A 21,303-nucleotide genomic window follows, 5' to 3' on the forward strand; every position below is an offset into this window, starting at 1 on the left:
TGAAATATAATGAGAAAACATGAACGATTTTTTCTCTCTCTCGAAAAGTCGAACTAATAATATGATATCAAATACAATCAATGGATTGGTTGGCATAGTCATTTGACAAGTCGACATAATTATCTCTCATCATAGTACACACATTACTGACAAGTCGACATAATTATCTGTCATTATAGTACACACACTTCTGTAGTTTGCATACATATTATGCATGGTCAACACATCGTTAGTTAAATGTCACCGTTCGCGATTATACAATTGCAGATATTTTCTTTTTATTATCTTTGACCCTGTCACATCACCATATTTCAAACCCGGAAGAAAATATAAAACGTGCACACAAATATGCTGTTCTTTTGTTTAATTTTGATTACTGGTTTGATTTTGCTACAGTGCTGTGGTAAGTATATGTGGAATAAATCCAAAAAGCTATAATGATCAAGTAAAGCAAAGGTAAGACACGCATTTACCATAAGCTATGGAGGCATGTATGCGATTTATCTACCGTAATCCATAAAGACATTTATTAGATATATCTACCGTAGCCCGTGAAGGTAATCATAAAATACATCTGATACATGTGGTGTGTGTTGTAAGTGAAATGACGCATTAACTTTATCAAACACCGTTTGAAATGAAATGTAGGACTTTCGGTTCGAACTACTTTTGACACTGTCCTCGCTTGGTTGACCTATTTTCTGTGTGTATGTATATCGATGCATGAAATAAAACTTGTTATTCTGTATTTATTTAGAATTTATTTCATCACAAAACTAATATGACATTGCCCTCACTAACATGCTGCAAGTATATTTTCGTTGTATTTTTGGCACTGTGATGGCACGATCGAGGCTTCAACTCGCAACATCCCAGTTGCGAAACGAATGCTCTATCCACTGAGGTGTCGCAATGTGTATAATAGATAAAACAAAGTAAGATGACGGTGAATCACAATCTCTAAATCCGTTAAAATGTGATCGCGATAAATACCGCTGAAACAAGGAAAGAGAAAAATGTTCTGTGATCTTTGAATTCGTTATGATTATCAATTAAAATGGAACAGTAAGCTTTATTCTATTGTTAGATATAAAACATGGGGTATGTCAGTGAGCTTTATTTGATTGTATACATTCAGGAGAGCCTACATTCTCTGTCAGTCCATCAACTAATATCCTTGTGAATCAAACACTGGCCCTGCAATGCTTATACAGCACCGACCAACCGGGGGTCTCCTTCACATTACCGGACAACATAGTGTGTTTGTTTGCATACTGGGATAATGGATGCCAGGATACTATTTGTATGGGGACTCTTATCTCCCCCGAATGTCCGAACAACCGGACGTACATAATTTCCTTGAATGTGAGTGCTTCGTGGAACAATGAAGTTTTGTACTGTAGCCCACCGTTTTCTGTAGTACGAAGTAACAATGTCACTATGAAAGTCAAAGGTAAGGAACTTTACTTTTATAGACTACATTAAAATTAGTGTAAGCCTAATATCATTGTGTTGACGGATAAATGTATTCATTGCGTCCGTGCATCATTCTTGGCCATTGTTTTACTCGTCAAACAAAATTGTTATTTCAACCGTTGCGCCCAAATAGACAACTTTTGAGCTACTTTATGAAAACTCAAGTTTTTGACAAACGGAGTGATTTCAACCTATCTACAGCCAACTTATTTATAAAATGAGTTTCCATTACCACCTGTATATTGTGTTTATATCTCTCAACTGATTCGATTCCCAAAAACTTGTTCTGCGTGCTGTCGGAGTTTTTTTTTAATTGGAAGCAAGCTGTTGACAAACAAGTTAATGTTACAGGGGTTTCAAAGGTATCCTTTGAGGTCAGCAATTTGCAAATTATATGGTCGTTATAACAATCTAGTTTAGCAATGTAACATATCGTTAGGTCAAATACTGTCTGACGTATTTCTTACCAATTCCTAAACCATTATTTGCATACTTATTTTGACTGCGGATAAATCCTGTGTGCGACCTGTCGATAGGGGATGCTTACTCATCCTGGACATCCGAACCCACCGCTCGTGTCTCCAGGGGTGCGTGTTTGCCCAACTATCTATTTTGTATTGCTAATAGGAATTATGAGATTGATCAACGTTCGTTATATCCGCCTGTTATCATAAAACATAATGCAATGCGTAATGTAAAATTGGACGTGAATGCAGGTTCCACGAACTTGTCAATACATCAACCCTGGAAGTAATCATTCATATGTGTTTCATTTTTACAGTGCCGACAAAGTCCGTGATACTGAATCCTACCCAGGTCACGGTGAATACTGGTAAATCAATAACTTTAACCTGCCAAACAGATTATTGTAACCCAACAGCCAACATCACGTGGTTCAAGTCGTCATATGACATCACAAGTTCATCTACGTCTACCACTGATGTTGATAGTGACGGGTTTGTCAGAACGACATATGTGCTTCAATACACCTTTGTACGAGAAGATAATGGTCAGCAAGTACACTGTACAGCCAGCAACTCAGACGGTCAGATCGTGACATCCAGCTTAAGTACACTAGACGTGAGATGTAAGTCATAGAACAGAGACACAGTATACATTATTCGTGTAATGTAAAGTAACCATAACGTATACTTTAACGGATGTAATATCAACACGCTGTATAAAAAATAATCATCGTCATTGTAGAAACATGGGCAGCATTAGTTAAATCTTCATGTTTTACGTAAATCAAGTATGTAGTGTGCCCTCATCTCGCACTATATCTTTCTCTCTCTATCCCTCTCTCCATTTGTGTATCTCTCGTAAACAACGAAGGTAGGTATGATCTTTACTTCACCTTTTAAACGGGGATTAAGATTCATTCCACATATGTGATCTATCTTAATTCGCAGATTCTCAGACTCTCTGGTATATATACTGTGATTCGTGTAGTTTGGTCATCAAATTCATACACTGATGCAATTAGATTTAAAATTACACGATTAATATGTTCCAAAAGTATAACAGACAAACGTTGCTCAGTTTAATGTGATGTATTTGACGTAATAAAAGTAAGGTATTGACTCTTGCAGTCTTCAGGTATGATGTCAATTGACATTATAATTGATGGATTGATTGATTGGTGTTTCTGCCACACTCAACACTTTTTCAGTTATATGGTGGCGCCCAGTTTTTATTGGTGGAAGAGATAACCCATATACAATATACCTGGGAAGAGACCACCGACCTTCCGTAGTAAACTGGGAAATGTTCTCACTTACCGGTGAGAGGCTGTATGATTTTGAGATCGATGCTTTAACCACTCGACCACGGAGGCCCTAATTGACATTATAAGGACAAAATATATTAACACAGTAAACAGATAGCCAATACAGAGATGATTAGAAAACGGGAATATTTCAGACCTATAGATGTAATGATGTTATAAATAGAAATATTCAAATTCATTGTATTCCTGATATGCCGTTGATAGATACAACAGAATAGTGCCCTTTGTTAACAATAGGATATTTTATTTAATCATTTGTTTTATAGATTTATGAAGTTGTAACATTACAATATGAAACTGCGGCAAGATAGACAGATTTTTAAAAGTATTCCTGCTTTGTCGTCAGTAAAGAACTTCGCTATTCGAGAACAGATATAAAAACAATATATGGGGAGCATTATAATAAAAAACATGTTTTTATAAGATATTTCAGAAGTACGAGTGCTTCCGGTCAGTGCTTTAAATATCGTAGCTGGACAGTCACATGTTTGGATACGATGTTATGTACAGAGTGCAAACCCTGGAAACAACGTGCGGTACACATGGACTAGGATAAAGGATATGAATTCGTCCACTGTATCTACAACTCAGAGTTACGTCATAGAGAGCGTTGATGTTGGAGATAGTGGTAGATATATCTGCACGGCTAGGAACTCAGCAGGGAGCTCTAGTGAATATGTAGATATAAACGTGCAATGTAAGCTATATTCTTATAAAAAGTGTATCTCTTATACACGGCGGGTGTGACCAGTCGACAGGGGATGTTGGTATGTCCAGAGGTCCGTGGTTGCCCAACTATCTATTTCATATTACTTGTAAGAGTTATGAGATTGATCAGTGTTCGTTATCTTCACCTTTCATCTATATGATGGGATATTTTTTTATGACAGCGAATACACACATAGTAAATCAAAACAATCATTCGTTTTTTAAACGGTCATCAATGTCCGTGGATTTGGATAACAGTTACATGTTCAAATACAGTATGTATTCATAAACTCAATGTACATCTATGACACCTATTTCAGAATTACGAAATGTACGTTAGAGTATTGGCATCCGCCTGTAACACCCACTTTAGAGTTAGGATGCCCGTCTCTGTCACATTATTCTATAGATGTTTACATTGTAGGTTTAGTTACATCAATTATCACTATAACCGTATATCACTCATGTATTTCATTTCAGTAACTCCCCTGACACCAGTAGTTTTACAGGTTGTATGTAAGTCCAATCACGCCATCATCATATGGACATCACGACACCCGGAGTATGACGATGTTGAACATCAAGAAACACTTCAGCTGAGCAAAAAGGATAACACATTTAACAATGCAACTTATGAAAAACTAAATGACACCCACGCTGGTATTCATCTTTATAAAGTGAACGTTCTGAAGCCAAATACTAAATACATATTTAGAGTCTTAGCTTCAAATCGTCATGGTACAGCTTTCTCCAATAATCCGTCATGTATCACAGATTTAGAACAAGTAGAAGGTATTTATTGTTCACCCATTTTTGTTAATGTTCTTCATTTTATAATAGAAATTCTGTATATCAGATTCCCATTATGCAATTATCTTCCTATGATCCTTTGTACTAACCCTATTTATTTGTAAATACACGATTGTGTTTGTTTAAAGTTAATTCAATAAGTATTCACTCAACATTGAGACGTCATCAACGATATGTGAAACACAAAAAATAGACCCAAGTAATTTATCTATTGTAATGCTCACTGCCTTGACATGTGACCTTCGTCTTTACGGTAGTAGTCGATGGTGAATAGAAATACTTGTCACCCATATAATAAGCCCATTATCCTTTCTTAACTTTGAAGCTGAGGTAAATATTAGCTCTCCCACTGCAGCAATACAGAAGAATATTCATATAAGATAAACAACTTTACATAAATATTTGATGGATTTAAAGTTTTTAAGTGTTAGAGTAATAGTGCTAATAAGGGAGAATATATTAGGCATTATATTGACCTTAGTAAAACAGGATGACTTCTTTGATGTACGATTATTAGAATTATAACACCAAACACACTTTAGTGGATTCTAACGATTCCGGGGAGTGTAACTATCGGAAGATACGGTGCGAACAGTCTGAGAAGGAAGGTAATTCCTGGAACCAAAATATATCTCTTCGGAATATTCGAATGTCAAGACACCTAAGCTAGTTCGAAAGTCACGAATAACATTAAGCTTGCAAATGAGAAAGAAGTAGAATAAATATGGACTTGGTATATGAAACACTGTATTATTTGAACGTTATGTATCCATGCTGATTGATCTATGTACAAGATTGCTCTGAAGTGTTTTAAAATTTACACAATAGGCATGTATCATATTAAACATACTATTAAGAAAAACGTTATCGCAATCAATAATTCACCTGTTGTAGAATCATCTGGAGGGTGTGACGTTGGCCAGGTGGTGGGTGGAACAGTGGGCGGGACTATTTTAGTCGCGTTTTTCGTCGCTACTGCCGTCATTATGTTATTCAAATACAGGAAAGAGAAAACCAGAAATGGTTTGTATGTACTTGACTATCTATGCCATTTTTTCTACCGTCATATAAAGTATACAACCCTCTTAGGAGAGATACAGCATAAGTCATAAGAACTCAGTCTCATTGTTTACAAATATTGCAATATAGATGATATGTTTGATATAGCCTAAGTCTTCTGTCAAACGCCATCAAATTCTTGAATAAAACAGTATTCAAATGAAATTAATGTTACAACAAATGTTGAAACCAAAATTGCATATTTCATTACTACAAGGAATACAAGCGAGGTGATTACTGTTACAAATTCCAAGTGGTGTAATTTTATACACAAAGTAGAATATAACATCCATATATTGGTTTCCTTGCGATTTCATTCTCTTTGTTACGTGAAAAGAAACCATTTAATTATAAACAGTGTCTTTGCTTATATGTTCTGTATCCATATGCTTGTTGGGATGTATACCCTAAGACTTGTACTACAAGTTCGATGAGTTTACCCGTGGTCAAAAAGATGAACAATAAATAGTACTTACCATATAACTGAAGGATAAACTGTGACAAATACAATAAGTTTTACTTGTTGCTTATGGGAACATAAGGTAAATGTCAGTTTTCCAGATTTACATGTAATGATCTTTGTGATGAAGCTGTGTTCTTTGTAAACTTTTCTAACAAAAGTGAAATTGATGAGGGATGGGGGATTGCGTGACTAAACATTGTAAAAGTGAAATGGATGAGGGTTGAGATATTGTATGACTAAATATTGAAAAAATAAAATGTATGAGGAACGGAGGATTGTGCGACTAAACATTGAAAACGAGAAATGGATGTGGAATGGGGGATTGTGAGACTAATCATTGAAAACGAGAAATGTATGTTGGATGACGGGTTGTGTAACTAAACACCGAAAAAGAGAAATTGATGTGGGACTAAACATTGAACAAGTAAAATGGATGTGGAAAGGGGAATCGTGTGACTAAACATTGAAAAAGGGAAATAGATGAGAGATGGGGGATTGTGTCACTAAACATTGAAGCGATGGAGCGGCTGTAAAACGGAAAAAAATCCAGAAAATAAGATAATCAGTAAAGTCAAGATGACGTCAGTTTAGTATCTATAATTTGATTATGACAATGTTTAGAATAGTACATTTTAGTATTTGAAGATGAAATAAATAAGAGTATCTACATTACTGAATTTATCTGTAACACATGCTATTACTAGTGTATATTGATTATTCATAATTGACTTACGATTTATCAATGTACGAAACGAAGTTTTGAATTCAAACCATTCTGTTAATAGTCACTTTTAAAGAAACCTGCAATGTAATTTTGTGTGTGTTCTTTATTGCAGACAAAACTGATCAATTAGATCATGAAATCAAGACAAATAACGTCTTGGACAGCAGGTGAGATATATATATATATATATATATATATATATATATATATATATAAAGCACTAAAGTTCCAACAACACCCGATACCTCAAAGTGTCGGATCCACAACATGGATACAAGGTCAAATACAAAAAATTATACAAAGCACTAAAATGACCAACGACACGAACAACGAGATTGTCAAATGTTCGGGACGACCCGTCCCTTCTTCAGGACAAACGAAAAGAATTACATAATGTGGTCAATATCAACAGAGCATAATAACAAAAACTACATATAAATACATCTAGCACTACAACTACACTAATCTACAAACGTATCTACAACGCAGACTACATGTTTTGGGTCTTAAGGCTTGCCAATAAATGTTAAAAGTGGAGGGAATAAGGACATGCCTTATTCGTCCAAAGAGCTGATCCAAAATGTCCGAAAAGAAAAACAATAAACTTAATTAATCTCAAGTGGAACGAGTTAGCCCAATTACGTTGACAAATAGTAATGCTAAGTCGCATCCAGAGAGATTCTATTTTAACCATTCATAATTTATAAAAGACAATAATAAGTAACAAATACAAAAAAATAACTAATAAATAAACAAATAAATGAAAATAAGTTATGTAAACGAAGTAAGAAATGAAGAAACTTTAAGAGAAAGATAATGTAAACAACAAGTTTGAATAAGTTAACAAAATGGACCAACTCCAAACAAAAACAAAGAATAGGCAGCCCAGGAAATTGAATCAACATTAGACATCCCCGTACTGATCATGTCAAGGGTAGATGTGTAAAAAAAACCATAGAATCACGGAAACTGATAAATGGGTTTTACATGTAAGCAATCGGTTATGAAGTTCAAAAAAAAAAAAAATGGGCTGATTGTAAACAGAATTGAAAAGAAAAAAAAAATTGTTCAAAAATGATCATAGTACCACTGTTAGGGACATGATTAGACGAGTAGGTCTAGATGAAGCTTAAAATCTAGTAAGAGTTTAGCCCGTATTCATCCTGGTGAAGTTAGTAGGTTTGTTGATACCATGCAGTTCAAATGACTTCAACCTGTGCATCCATAATTTTTCCTTCTGTTTTCTCTCGGTATCTGACCAACTAGGGTCATGATCAATAACCAATACTGCCATGTCCTCCCATCGGTGGTTATTGCCATTGAAATGTGTTGCTACTGGCAAATCTTTATATCTAAAGTATCTCTCTCTCTCTCTCTCTCTCTCTCTCTCTCTCTATATATATATATATATATATATATATATATATATATATATATACGAGAGAGAGAGAGAGAAAGAGAAAGAGAGAGAGAGAGAGAGAGAGAGAGAGAGAGAGAGATAATTTTCAGGGTTTGGTACAATATATATTCCTCGGTGCATCAGTATCATCAAATTGAAAAAAATCACGTTATGCATTTGTGTACACGTTGACGAATGTAAGCGTTGAAATTAACTTGGCGGCAATTTACCTGTAAAGAAAATTCTGTTCTGTACTTGTTTTTTTTTATTTCAAATGAAATTGCATGGCTGATTTGCAAGTTGGAAGATTGGTCTACATCTAAATTAGAACTCCTACAAGAATGGGGTTGCTTTATATTTCATTTAAAAAATGTAGATATTTATCGTGCATTGGTGAACGTTTTCATCGTGTATTTTAATCGTGTTTTCTTAATATCCTGGAGTTAATTGTAGTTGTATTTGTATCATTCGGGATTTTCTGCATATAATATGGATGTTCCGTTGTAGTGTTTTTATGGACATTTTTATGAACACATTTGTTTAAACAGACAGCAGGGTACGAGTTACGTGGATCAACTCTCTCCAGATGAAAGTCATCCGTATCAGGGAATTGGTGTTGATGTTATCTCAGGTAATTAATGTATGTACTTACAGGTGATTAATAAATGTTATTGCAGGCAAACGATGCATTTGATTCATAAACCAAGATATAATTACTCGGAGTACTTTTTTGAAATTTCAAATTTCAATTAATTGTATTTTCCATTCTTTGCTTCTAGAGATGCCGATGACAAATACCTATGAGGACGTTGAAGGTAACTCGAAAACGACGTTTAAATGAAGTACATCTCTGTATATCTTCCTTGATTTCAAAGATAATCCAGAGAAAACGATTTTGATCGTGTGTTTGCGCCATTCAAATCAATGATAGATACAGGATGCATAACGGTTTCATGATAATGTATAAAACATGTTCTGGACGTTTTATTTATAGGTCGCCTGAGTTACTCAGGTGACCTATTGCTATCTGTTTTGTCTGTCTTCATACGTAAACTTTTCAATTTTTCAACTTCTCCAGAACGACATGACAACGTTTAAGGAAACTTGCCACAAAGTTATCTCGTGTTAAGAAGGTGTCAATCATTGTTTTATCAAACGAAGGGCAATAAAAAGTCAGAATGAAAAGACCAAAAAAAAAAAAAAAAAAAAATAGGACGGGGTCAATCAAAAATCTACTCAAGAATAATTGAACCAGAAAAGTTACGATTTACGTTCAAGTTTCTTCATATAGTGTACATTGAAATGTGTTCAAATAATGTATTGCGGGGGTAGGGTGGGGTCAAAATGGAGATATATAGGAAACACGTCTGTAATGATTCTTCTCAATAACAACAGGAACACGACTAGGCATATTCATATGGAAGCATCCCCAAATAGTATACATTCAAGTTGTTCCCCCTCAAATTGTGTTCCCCAGGGGTAGTTTGGTGTCACATGGAAGGATGGAAATTAACTTTAGGATGTATGGGAATCATTCTAAAATCTTCTCAATAAAACTATTATGATTATTTATATTAATATGTGATATTTCCCAGGTAGGTTATTTGATTCACGGCCCCAGGAGGTAGAATTGGTTTAACATAAATATTTAAGTATTACATCAGAATACGCATACTAGTTGTTAGGAACATATCTGAATGTAAATTTAAACAGGAAAACAATTATTCTACCCCAATGACATACAGACGTCATAGTATAATACATATACAGACAGACGCGGATATACTTTATTCGGGATTTCCTTTTACCATCGGGTTTAATTGAAGCTCGAGATTGACATTTCGTGTGGTGAATGTAGCAACACATTGTATGCGTTGGATGTTTAGTTGCTTCAGTACAATTAATTTTATATCAGTAGTCTTTACTTCTATATGAGTCAAGGTCAATGACATATAAATCATGAAAAAAAACGCTTAGCCATACTTTTAGTTTAACACCCGGGATGTTTTCGTACATAGTCATTTGTAAACAAAATGTACCCTCTTGTTTCTATATGTAATTAGAACAACGTTGAATGTTTTACTGATAATAAACTGTGAATACGATATTCTAGTCCAACATCAGTTTGAATAAGTACATTTTTGATCCGTGGGGATCCGGGATAGAATAGGTCCTCAGTACCCATTGTTCTTCGTAAGAGGCGACTATATGTGGTGGCCCATCACATGAGACCGCAAATGCTGATATATGTGTCACAACAGGTGTAACTAAATCGCTGGCAATGATTTGGAATGGAAGACGATTTGGCGTTTCTTACATAACACCCCAAATAGTCGCCCGTCCAAAATCGTTGCGGGCGACGATTTGGACATAACCTCACACCTGAAATTGTCGCCTCCCTTGTTGTAACTATTTGGAAACATCTTTATATAATGGCCCTGCTTGTTAGCCCATTATCCTCTCCTACTCTTTCTTCTTCTTCTTCTTACCGCCGCGGTGGCCGAGAGGTTACAGCGTTCGTCCAGCGTGCGGAATGCCGGGGTTCGATTCCCGGCCGCAACAGACCTAAGTCGTTAAGATAGGTATTGACAGCTTCGTCGCCAAACGCTCGGCATCAGGTGTGAATATCACGGGTCCTCGGAGATGACCATAAAAACGGATGTCCGGTGTCACAGTAGGTGTGGCACGCTAAAGAACCCTCACTGCTCAATGACCATAAGCGCCAATCATTGGCCTAAATTTGAAGCCCCTCACCGGTCTTGAAGACGTCTCTATATGAGTGAAAAATTCTCGAGCTAGACGTTAAGCAAGATTCAATCAATCAATCAATTTTCTTCTTCTTTGTTATCGTTGTTTTTGTTGGTGGTGGTTTTGTTACTAATGAAATAATTGTTGTTGTTGCTGTTGGTGGTGTCATTGTCGTCTATGTGATTTTTTTCCGTCCATTCCTTCAGATAGAAAGGGAGAGAGAGATGTGTCCGACAATACATCGTTTTGCTTTTTCTTGTAAGGTCATTCTGCCGATCATGGGGTTGTTTGGTCTTGTGCACCGCAGATTTGTTAGTGACTTCAGATTATTTTATATTACACCTGTTAGCCGCAGTTTGGAAACTTCGAGAAAACACCCACCCTTCCTCTTTATTTCTCAATATATATTTATTTAAGTTATTGCGCGCTCGCTCTCTCTGTCTCTCTCTGTCTCTAAATAAGTAAATGAACAAACAAACAGATAAATGAAACATATGTGCATATTCTCCTATAACCTACTTTCAGAATCCTTTCTCAATCGGTTTACAAACACTAGAGTGATATTCGAAAATAGTTTGCTCAGATTACAGCTCGCGATGCTTTGAACTCGCGATCAAGAGATTTCATGTTGTGGGAAACTCATGTCAGGAACACCTGTAATGAACATATTCATTCACAAGCACAGGCAATATTCCAGAATTGCTGAAAAGTGTGCACACCTTCTGGCGCTTTAAGCTCTCATTCCAGAATTATCATATTTTGGAATGTATGTCTCAGAAGGTCACATGTAATCCACATACAAAATTGCAGCCCCGTGACAACCCCATAATCGTTGGCAAACACCAGATATATGGTTGTTGACAGACAGACAAGCAGACGAAGTTTAACATATTTACCTCCATATAAGAGGGGGTAAAATAAAGTAACTTATGTGCAATCGATCCTAAAAAGACAATGAAATATTAGCGGGTGACGATTTAGGACGGACGACGATTTTGGGTGTACTATAGTACATTCCAAATGGTCGCCCCTAATGATAGTGCAATACTGTCCCAAATTGTCGCTGGAACGACGATTAGGGATGCCGGGCTACGATTTGGTATGTCGAGCGACGATTTGGGATGGGACGACGATTTTAGGTGTAACAAGCTCCGACCACAGATATATTATCGAGCCCTTCACTGACAATGGTGACATCTCCATTACAATGAAAAATTTCGAGTGGGACGTTTAAAGCAATATAAAATAAATCATTTTTTTTTCAATTCTAAGACTGAAATCTTCTGACAAAATGAATATATTTCATAATTTACAGCATCCCATCTCTCAGATCAGAGGTAAGTGATAAACATACTTATTCAGCACAATACAACACTTCACTACAGCCTCTCATTGTCGATATTTATACAATACAACACTATATTACAGCGTGTCACTGGCGGTAGTTATACACTACAACACTACATCACAGCGTGCCACTGGCGGTAGTTATCCTATACAACACTACATCACAGCATGTCACTGGCGGTATTTATACTATACAATGCAACACTATATCACAGCGTGTTACTGGCGGTAGTTATACTACACAACACTGCATCACAGCTTATCACTGACGGTAGTTATACTATACAATACACAATTACATCACAGTGGGTCACTGGCGGATGAGATAAAAAGAGAGATTGTATCAGCATTATACACAAATGTTTTGTAACGGTGCTCTCTTCATACCCAGTACAGAAAACTCACCATACCGTTTCTTTCATTTTTCGAACGTTTTCCTTCCTATATCTGTTTTTAATTATCTGTTTGTTAAGAGTGGATGCTTTTTACACTTGGACACGAAATATTTAACAGTGAGACATAACAGGAGTAACGTTATTAAATGTTTGTGCAGACTTTCTCTTACATGTCCACTAATTGCAGAAACAATATTTTAAGAGCTGAATATATGGATCTAACTGACCAGTCAAATACAAATGAGGAAGGACATGATGGTAAGGTTATGCTTTGTGTCTCGTGATGCGTAAAAGGTTAAGATGACGAACAGTGATCAATCTCATAACTCCTATAAGCAATACAAAATGTAGAGTCGGAAAATCAAGGATCTCTTGACACAACAGAGGTAGGATCAGGTGCCTAGGAGGAGTAAATACCCCTGTTCACCGGTCGCACCCGCATCTATCTTACTGTTTTACGTTGTAAATTTGTAGTATTTAAAATAAAAATACACATAGCAATATATATCATTTTGAATCAGTTGATGGATATACAAATAATATGCAGATGATAATGGTGATTTCTACATAAATACCGGAAGATGACGACGGGGAAGTGGAAATGAACCATTTTTCATAAAGTTGAGTTGTAACTTTGCCGTTAATATTCATTTTAAATGAACTATTTATGTACCATGCAGATGTGGAGAACTCAGATATTTACAGACTGGAATTGATCAAAGTTTCCCATTTCTATATGAATTCGATATATCCTAGTGAAATGGAAATCAAAGATAATATATTTAACCCATGTTTTATTGAAAGTAGACATTAACGGTAATCTGACTGCTCAACAGTATGATGAACAGGATACTTTCGGCTTCTCCATCGTCGGCTTAGCATATTTATGTAGCAATAATCCATTATCACCTCTATATGGTGTTTAGATCTCTCAACTGATTCAATATGCAAGATGTTGTTCTGCGTATAGTCAGTTTTTTTTTAAATCGAGGCAAGCTACTGACAAACAAGTCCATGGTACAGGGGTTAAGTGGAGGGGTTTCAAAGGTATCAAGTAGTATATAATGTGTGTCATAATAGCTTGATGGCTGCTGATCTTGTCTGACTATTCCGCTCATTTGATCAAGACGAAGTGATAAGGCGGGTGTGACCAGTTATAGGGAATGGTCACTCATTTCGGACACCTACTCCACCTATGGTGTCCCCATGGGTCCGTTTTTCGTCCTGTCCTCATCATTGCAATTATGAGATTGATATCGTGTATTCTTTTTTGAAACTGATCACTAATTGTTGTTTTCACTTTTCCATTGATCATTGTTCGTTACAATCACCTTTTATAATGAAATTTAGAGAATACCAATGATCACTTACAAATGTTAAGAGTAGCGATTTAGTTAATATTGGATATTTTCTGTTCTTTTTACGTATCTAATGTTGACGATATATATCATGAAAGACGCCAGAACATAGAATGCAGTGTATGGATGTTTTGATTATGTAAAGCTTCCGTTGATTTAAATTTGTCCGTCGTCCCTTAGTATGATTTTTATTACTTACATTTTATTTTTGCTCTTCTGTAGGTCCAGGCATACTGTATACCAATCTTACATGAACGTGGAATTAGCGTCATGGATCGAACTCACGCATTGGAATTCCAACAATGTTTTGAGGGGCAATATACGATGACAGATTGTATCATGTAGTATTATATACCCTTATACAAGAGATAAGGGTATATATAAGATATTTAATAGTATAGTGTCACTGTTCCTTATCTTCACTTTTTTATGTAAATATATAGAGTTAAATGATCGAATTCCCTCATGTATCTACACTGTTTGTTGTTTATTTCCAGCAAAGAGCATAAAATACAACAAGAACAAAAAACTCGTTACAAATGTTTCAAATGTTTCGACATTGCTTAAAAAACTCTTTTCCACATGATTTCCACGTGAAACTTTTATTTCTCTATTTTATTCAATTCTTTATTTGACTATCAATCACTGCTTTTTAATATGGATTACTCTGTTTACCTGAGATGATGTGTCAAGTTAACAACAGGGTGCTTACTCTGCATAGGTACCCGATCCCACCTCTCGTATATCCAGGAGTCCGTGTTTGCCGAACTCTGTATTTTGGATTTCTTATAAGAGTTCCATTGGCACAGTGGAGGTGGGAGCAGTTGCCTATGATGAGTAATCATTCCCCGTTGACTGGTCACGCTTGCTGTGAGACTTGTATGTTGATCAGATATTTTAATTTCATCTATATGCAATACATGGTTCTGTTTTTAGGGAAGAGGGTGTCTGACCCATACAGTGATTGTTTATTATTTTCCCCTTGAACATTTATGTCAATAGTGTTTAAGCTTTTATTTGTCTGACGTTTCAGAAATCGGATAAAAGATGTGTATTTTAAATTTATTAATATCATTTAGGACTCATTTACACTACTGAATATCAACTCCCCACACTGATGAATCATTTATATTGTAATAAGAAAGAAAAAAAGAAAACAAAACAGCACAGGATTTTAACTCGATCTCCCTAAATATTTTGTCAAGTGCCCTACGAACTGATATATCTGGCTACCGGCGATCGAACCCGTCTGACCGTCATATACAGTGAAAAAAGATGTTTATTTTCAAAACACAACACAAAAATCAACAATCACTAGGACATGAATATAATTGAGTTCAGGTTAATTCCGTGGGTTTTAAAAGATTACAATATTCACTATAAAACTTATTTATGTTGAATATAGCTTTAAAAGATTTTCCAATAGTAATTCCCACTTTTCACTTAAAGGATGAAGATGAAATATCTCCATATGAGTTAAAATTCCAAAAGAAGGACGTTAAATGATAAACAATTAATAAATCAATGCAACATCTTCCAGCTAAGATTTAGTTTGTGCCTTGCACCCATGTAATTTGTTCGTCATCGAGAACACAAAAATAAGGTATCCCTGCAATGTCCTGTACTATGAAAAACGATGTTTTAAGTCTTCAAGACATATATACCAATGTTTTCTGATTGAAAAAAAAAATGTCCATTGTGCTGCTCTGAGTAGTGTATCGTAAAAATATAGAAAATATGACGATCACAATCTACATAGAAACTGTAGGAGATTGTTTGATAAAGACGTTCATATATTCTTTTCGCACACAAACCAATGCGTTCTTGTACACGGCTAGTTGTTCCAGTTACCTTCTCTAGTAAATACAACACATCTTTCCTCGATATGGCCACTGGGTTCGTTGGGTAGCCAATTACAGAAATTTGAAATGTTTCCGTTTTTGCTCCAGACAAATTTTCCATCAATTTTCTCCGCACCTATCCATATGGAACAATGCCAAATGTCCGAGCAATTACCAACAATTATAATGCATCACAGTACACTCCTATCCATACCGGACAACCCGAATATCCGTATACTTTACTAGCATAGGAAACACTGATTCGCATGGTTTTCTATCTGCATAATATTCATATGAAAATCATGAAATGTTCACGCGATATCATTTCGGATAATATTATGTCTTTGCCGGTGGACTGTTAGTCCCCGAGAGTCTTTATAGCCCAGTAGCTAAGTACTTTGTTACTAGTTTAAACATACGGTTGTATATTTAATTGTTGTGATAACATTTAGAAATTCATTTCAAAATTAAGGATTATATCACTCATGCGTAGCTCTTATCCTTAGACTAATTTGACTCCACTTTTTTGGCACTCTGATTTTCCATATAAAAGCTCTAGCAAGTTTATTGGTATTTTGGATTTCAAACATTTCGGTTGTATGTTCTAGGGCGGGAACATGGTATATGTTCCAGTCTTACGAGAGTTTTTAAAATCATTGTCTCTGCTGTCATACATGTATATAAAAATGTAAAGGTTTATGAAAGATATGTCTTTGAGAAGAGGCCTGGAATATACAAATTACACACAATTTCTCTGAACCAGTGGTTCTTGTGCTTTTTTTTAAATAATCCCACCCTATCTATTTAATTTTCTCAATCGTATCCCCTTTTGAGGGCGCATGTCATTTCATTTGAACATATATAAAATGTGTGGCTGTAATGCCTTAAGTTCTGGAAATGTCAACATAATTCACGATCGCAAAGACGCTGGATAAAAACAGTGATCAGAAAATATGTTTAGGCTTTCAACTCAGGTGAATTAAAAGGTAGAATAAAGATACAAATAAGCTTAACAAATCGCATCAAGACAACAATAATCCTTATCAGTAATGTGGGTATTCGTTTAAAGTATCATTACACGTAAACACTGCGAAATCTGTAATGAATCTCCTGTTCTGTATATCTAAAAAAAAATGTAATATTATTCAGCAGCAGCAGAAAGCAACATAACTAAGTTCTTAAGATATAAATAACTCTGATGGCGGGCTTTACATAAGATAATATATGTAATATTAAGAAGAAATAACAGCTCAGAGAGATATGTTATTGATAAAAAATGGAGAACGGGTTCAATAGTAATTTGATATTGAAAGGTTTCAACTATATCTTATTCAATCAAAAATACAGTACTAGTAGATAGTAATCTTAATTTTAAAAAAAAATTATGAAGGATCACCGCACCAGATAAGTTCAAATTTACGTTAAAATGTTCACTTGGCCGACAAACAACACTGGTCATCTGATCGCTTAAGGAATAAACGAACATATTAGAAAACACGAAAGAAATACAGTGATAATAACAAAAGTGTTCTGGGAAGTCAACACACGGCCTTGCATATTCAAATTCCAGGGCTAAAAGAGAAATTTGGGATTTTCGCTTCCGGTGAAAATGGAGCGAATCCCTGGCAATTATCCCCTATTATAATTTAAATACCTTATTTCAGCACAACCCCCCATTCTAAGGAGGACTGTCCCGATTCGGAAATAGAGAGGCCCGACCCTGATAGATCCATCTGAACATTTAATATTCAAACCTCCAAACCCATCTCTTACCAACGTTGAAATCCATTAATTAAAACTTTATACAAATCAAGTTAATTCTATTATGGGCATGCCTAAAATTTACCCTGGAATTAAATAAAGTGTAACAACTCAAAGCATAGAATGTCACAATCACACAGAACACGTATATATACTGGTTTTCAGGATCACGATGTAAACTAGTTGTGTTATCCTGTTTAAATAAAGGACATTATTATTAGTAGTATTATAACATCACATGAATTCCAAAAACGAACACGTCACATGACATGTGTCAACTTTGACATCGGACACGCCGTACTACATCACAAGTTATTGGCAGATCCGGAAAAAGCAAAAGGGAAAGCCTACGCTTAACAACGGCTGGGTTACTGAAAACCAAAGCATTCTCGCTGTATTTTGGGACACTGTAAGCATGGGGGAGAATAATAATGCAAATAACTAATTCAGTTTATTCAAACCCCCTTCTAGTGACATAATCTGATTTTTTCGTATTTCACTGTCAGTTGAACATGGGCTGCACAGCCATCACTCTACGAAAAATGCGAGCTCGCAAAGCCACTAGCAACAAACCCACCCCATTCATTGTTTAGACGTTTGTCAGGAGGAAGCCTCTCATTCCAGACGAAATCGGATGTAGACACGATCTCCGCATCCACAGAATCATATCCAGATACAACAAAACCACCATCAGACAAGCACACAAAATATATTTATCAGGTGCCCTGGGAACAAATTCTCCAGAGAACTGATACACCACTGTTTCAACCATGGCTGATACAGCTATGGCAATTTGAATATACCCCTTAGCAACAGTCTCTGTCACTAACATCAAGCCCACATATTTTCCCTAACGCATGAAATAACCTCGTATAACTCATCAGAAATCTCAACGCATACATCGATATCAACATGGAACAATCCAGACTCACCAGCACGACACTCGACTGCACCATCGCCCCAGACTCATCCTCTGCATCCGATATCTGATCATCCACTGGATGCTAGACCGGAATCCATGTTACCTTTGTACACCGATGTCGATCACCACTGGTCCGATTATTCAAACCAAACCGAGTCTTAATACATGTCACCCCAGACTACCGTCATAATTCCAACCTTCGGACACTGTGTCCAGATTCTCACCAGATTCATTAAACCCAGGGTTACGGATTTCACAATTTAAGTGGAAGTTCATGAGTAAAATGTTCAAACCCTTAGATGAATAGTATCTTAATATATATGCATGAATCCATAAAAGTTGCTTCAGGGGAGTTTCATCCTACGAAACAATTAGCAGATGTTATAAGATGTTAACAACTGCAATAGTATTGGATATGTAAATGTATTTCTTTTTTTACAAAAGTCAGAGGAGAAGGGGTTGAATCATTCGTCCCCTTCTTGATTCGCATCTGGCTGTGGGGGATATATCGTAGAAGAGGTCATTTTTTTTATAAAAGATTAATGATAAAATTTATACCAATGTTTCAAACAGGCGGGACAACTTGGTAGCGTGATGGAAATCACATGTGGAATTCAAAGGGTAAATTAGAACAATATCATATTGTATACAATCTTAATCTTTGACACAGTTTTTGAACATATCAGTATAGCTTATTGTAGATATATGTAGAATCATGTCGGTGACGACACTTTGAGATTCATTCCAGATGATCATGGACATTTGATGTCAACGTTATAGATACACATTTTGCATAAACATCAGTAAAGTTTCTCTGTCACACTATGCGAAGCGCAAAAATGTGACTTTCATCTGTGTTCGTGTTTGCGCTATGTAGACAAATGTACGTCACTTCATTATTTGTATCATGATGTCGAAGTAATTATAACGTTACATGTATAATCTAGCTTCGGGTATGACCGACAATAAATTCCATGGTAAATATATAAGTTTACTCATTTGAAATCAATATGGAACAGTGTTTTGGACAGGGGACCATAATACTAAGACAAGATGATCATATTCACGTAGTTCACTATCTCGGGTTAACGAGGTGTCTTTCTGCGAGAGAAAGAAGACGGTCGTTAGGAGTATAATTTTTTTTTTGACATATACCGTTTATTAGCCGTATATGCAGCTCCAATCGGTTCAGTCTTAACCTACGCTCACTATATTAACTTTATGCAACACGCTAAACCAGTTGTCAAAATATTGTTACAAAATTGATGCATGTTTATTATGTTTATATCACGATTAAAGAGGAATGCACTATCATTTAAAACTTATACGGTACCAATTCCGATGCATCTGATGCGGATTTCGATAAAAAAAAAAGTTTCTTCAGTAATGCTCAACCGCAATTTTTGAAATCCGAAATAACAATAAACTTGCAAGGGAAAATCAGTGTCAAAATATGGAATCAAATTGGTATAAGGATAACAGCTATGTATGGGGGAGATAATCCTTAATTCTGAAATGAATTCCTAAATTTTACCACAGCAATTAAATATACATCCGCATTTTACAGCTAGTAACGAAATACTTAGCTATCGGGCTGTAGAGACCATCGGGGACTAACAGTCCACCAGCTGAGGCCTCGACCCATGGGTCATAATGTAAAACTTATACGGTACCAATTTTGATGCACCATATGGACATACAGGTGATAATGGAGCATTGCTACCTAATTCCCGTTTGTCATAAAGTTGAGTTGTTAGTATGTCTTCAACATCTCTGTTCAACAAAAGATAATGTAATCCGAGTCAAAATCAACATGTAAAGTATCTACAGGAAAGCAAAGACTTCACTGAACAGATCATCCTAAAACAGGAGAAACGATACTATCCGGTGTACTTACGAATCACTTGTGTAACTCTCAGTGTTCTAAGTGATACTGAATCACATGCGTAACACTCATTGTATTGAGTGAAGTATGCATTCTACTTATCCACTTATGATGTTTTAAGAGCCTGTCTAGCAAACATTTATGCAATACTGTCCATACCGTAGGTTACCACATCTTCATGAAATTTGGTGGTTAGGGACATACAAAATAGTAATTGATAAATATTCCCCAAAACTGTTATCTTCAGCTTGGTCACCATACGTCATAAATAGTCAATACATTTTTTCCTAGCTGATTGTAATGTTCCGAGTCTACAAATATAAAGCGGAGTTATGTCTCTTTGTCCAATAATTCTCTTTGAAGAGACTATGATCGCATCCAAATAGTTTAGTTCAATATTCACTATGGTTTTAATTTTACGGAGTTAAAGGTGAACCGGGAACACAGTGAGGCCAAATTGTTTATTTCCCAATATATATTATTTCTTATCTGGATAGAATTAAACGTTTTCAACTTTTGCTTCATCTTAGATACTTTATTAAAAGTAGATATTAGCTGCCCAACATGATATGTAGTAAGTACAAACAGTGATGTTACATCAATATCACAGTGGGAAAT

At 35.7% G+C, this 21,303-nt stretch overlaps 1 protein-coding gene across 5 annotated transcripts; it reads left to right on the forward strand.

The window, feature by feature from the left end:
- Positions 1-306: 306 nt before the first annotated feature.
- On the forward strand, positions 307-14,918 carry LOC125661836 (cell adhesion molecule 2-like). Of its 5 annotated transcripts, none has more exons than XM_056146911.1 (12): positions 307-403; positions 1,139-1,453; positions 2,258-2,563; positions 3,690-3,962; positions 4,454-4,765; positions 5,678-5,806; positions 7,142-7,196; positions 8,977-9,059; positions 9,208-9,243; positions 12,492-12,513; positions 13,106-13,176; positions 14,499-14,918. In XM_056146911.1, exons 1-12 carry the CDS (start codon positions 349-351, stop codon positions 14,528-14,530), a joined length of 1,689 nt encoding a protein of 562 aa, XP_056002886.1. In that variant the 5' UTR covers positions 307-348; the 3' UTR covers positions 14,531-14,918. The 5 variants fall into 5 exon arrangements, 4 of the variants coding, with proteins under 4 accessions (XP_056002886.1, XP_056002887.1, XP_048749917.2 ...); XM_056146912.1 differs by having other exon boundaries at positions 313-403; positions 13,121-13,176; XM_048893961.2 differs by lacking the exon at positions 307-403 and adding an exon at positions 410-935.
- Positions 14,919-21,303: the final 6,385 nt, after the last annotated feature.

The sequence above is a fragment of the Ostrea edulis genome, chromosome 8, assembly GCF_947568905.1.
Source record: "Ostrea edulis chromosome 8, xbOstEdul1.1, whole genome shotgun sequence".
Lineage (NCBI taxonomy): Eukaryota > Metazoa > Mollusca > Bivalvia > Ostreida > Ostreidae > Ostrea > Ostrea edulis.

Bases quoted from the DNA above. Each gene is read 5' to 3' on its own strand.
- LOC125661836 (XM_056146911.1), top strand. From the start codon at position 349: ATGCTGTTCTTTTGTTTAATTTTGATTACTGGTTTGATTTTGCTACAG. The intron at 1,454-2,257 runs GTAAGGAACTTT...TCATTTTTACAG, and splicing joins TGTCACTATGAAAGTCAAAG to TGCCGACAAAGTCCGTGATA. The intron at 4,766-5,677 runs GTATTTATTGTT...CACCTGTTGTAG, and splicing joins AGATTTAGAACAAGTAGAAG to AATCATCTGGAGGGTGTGAC.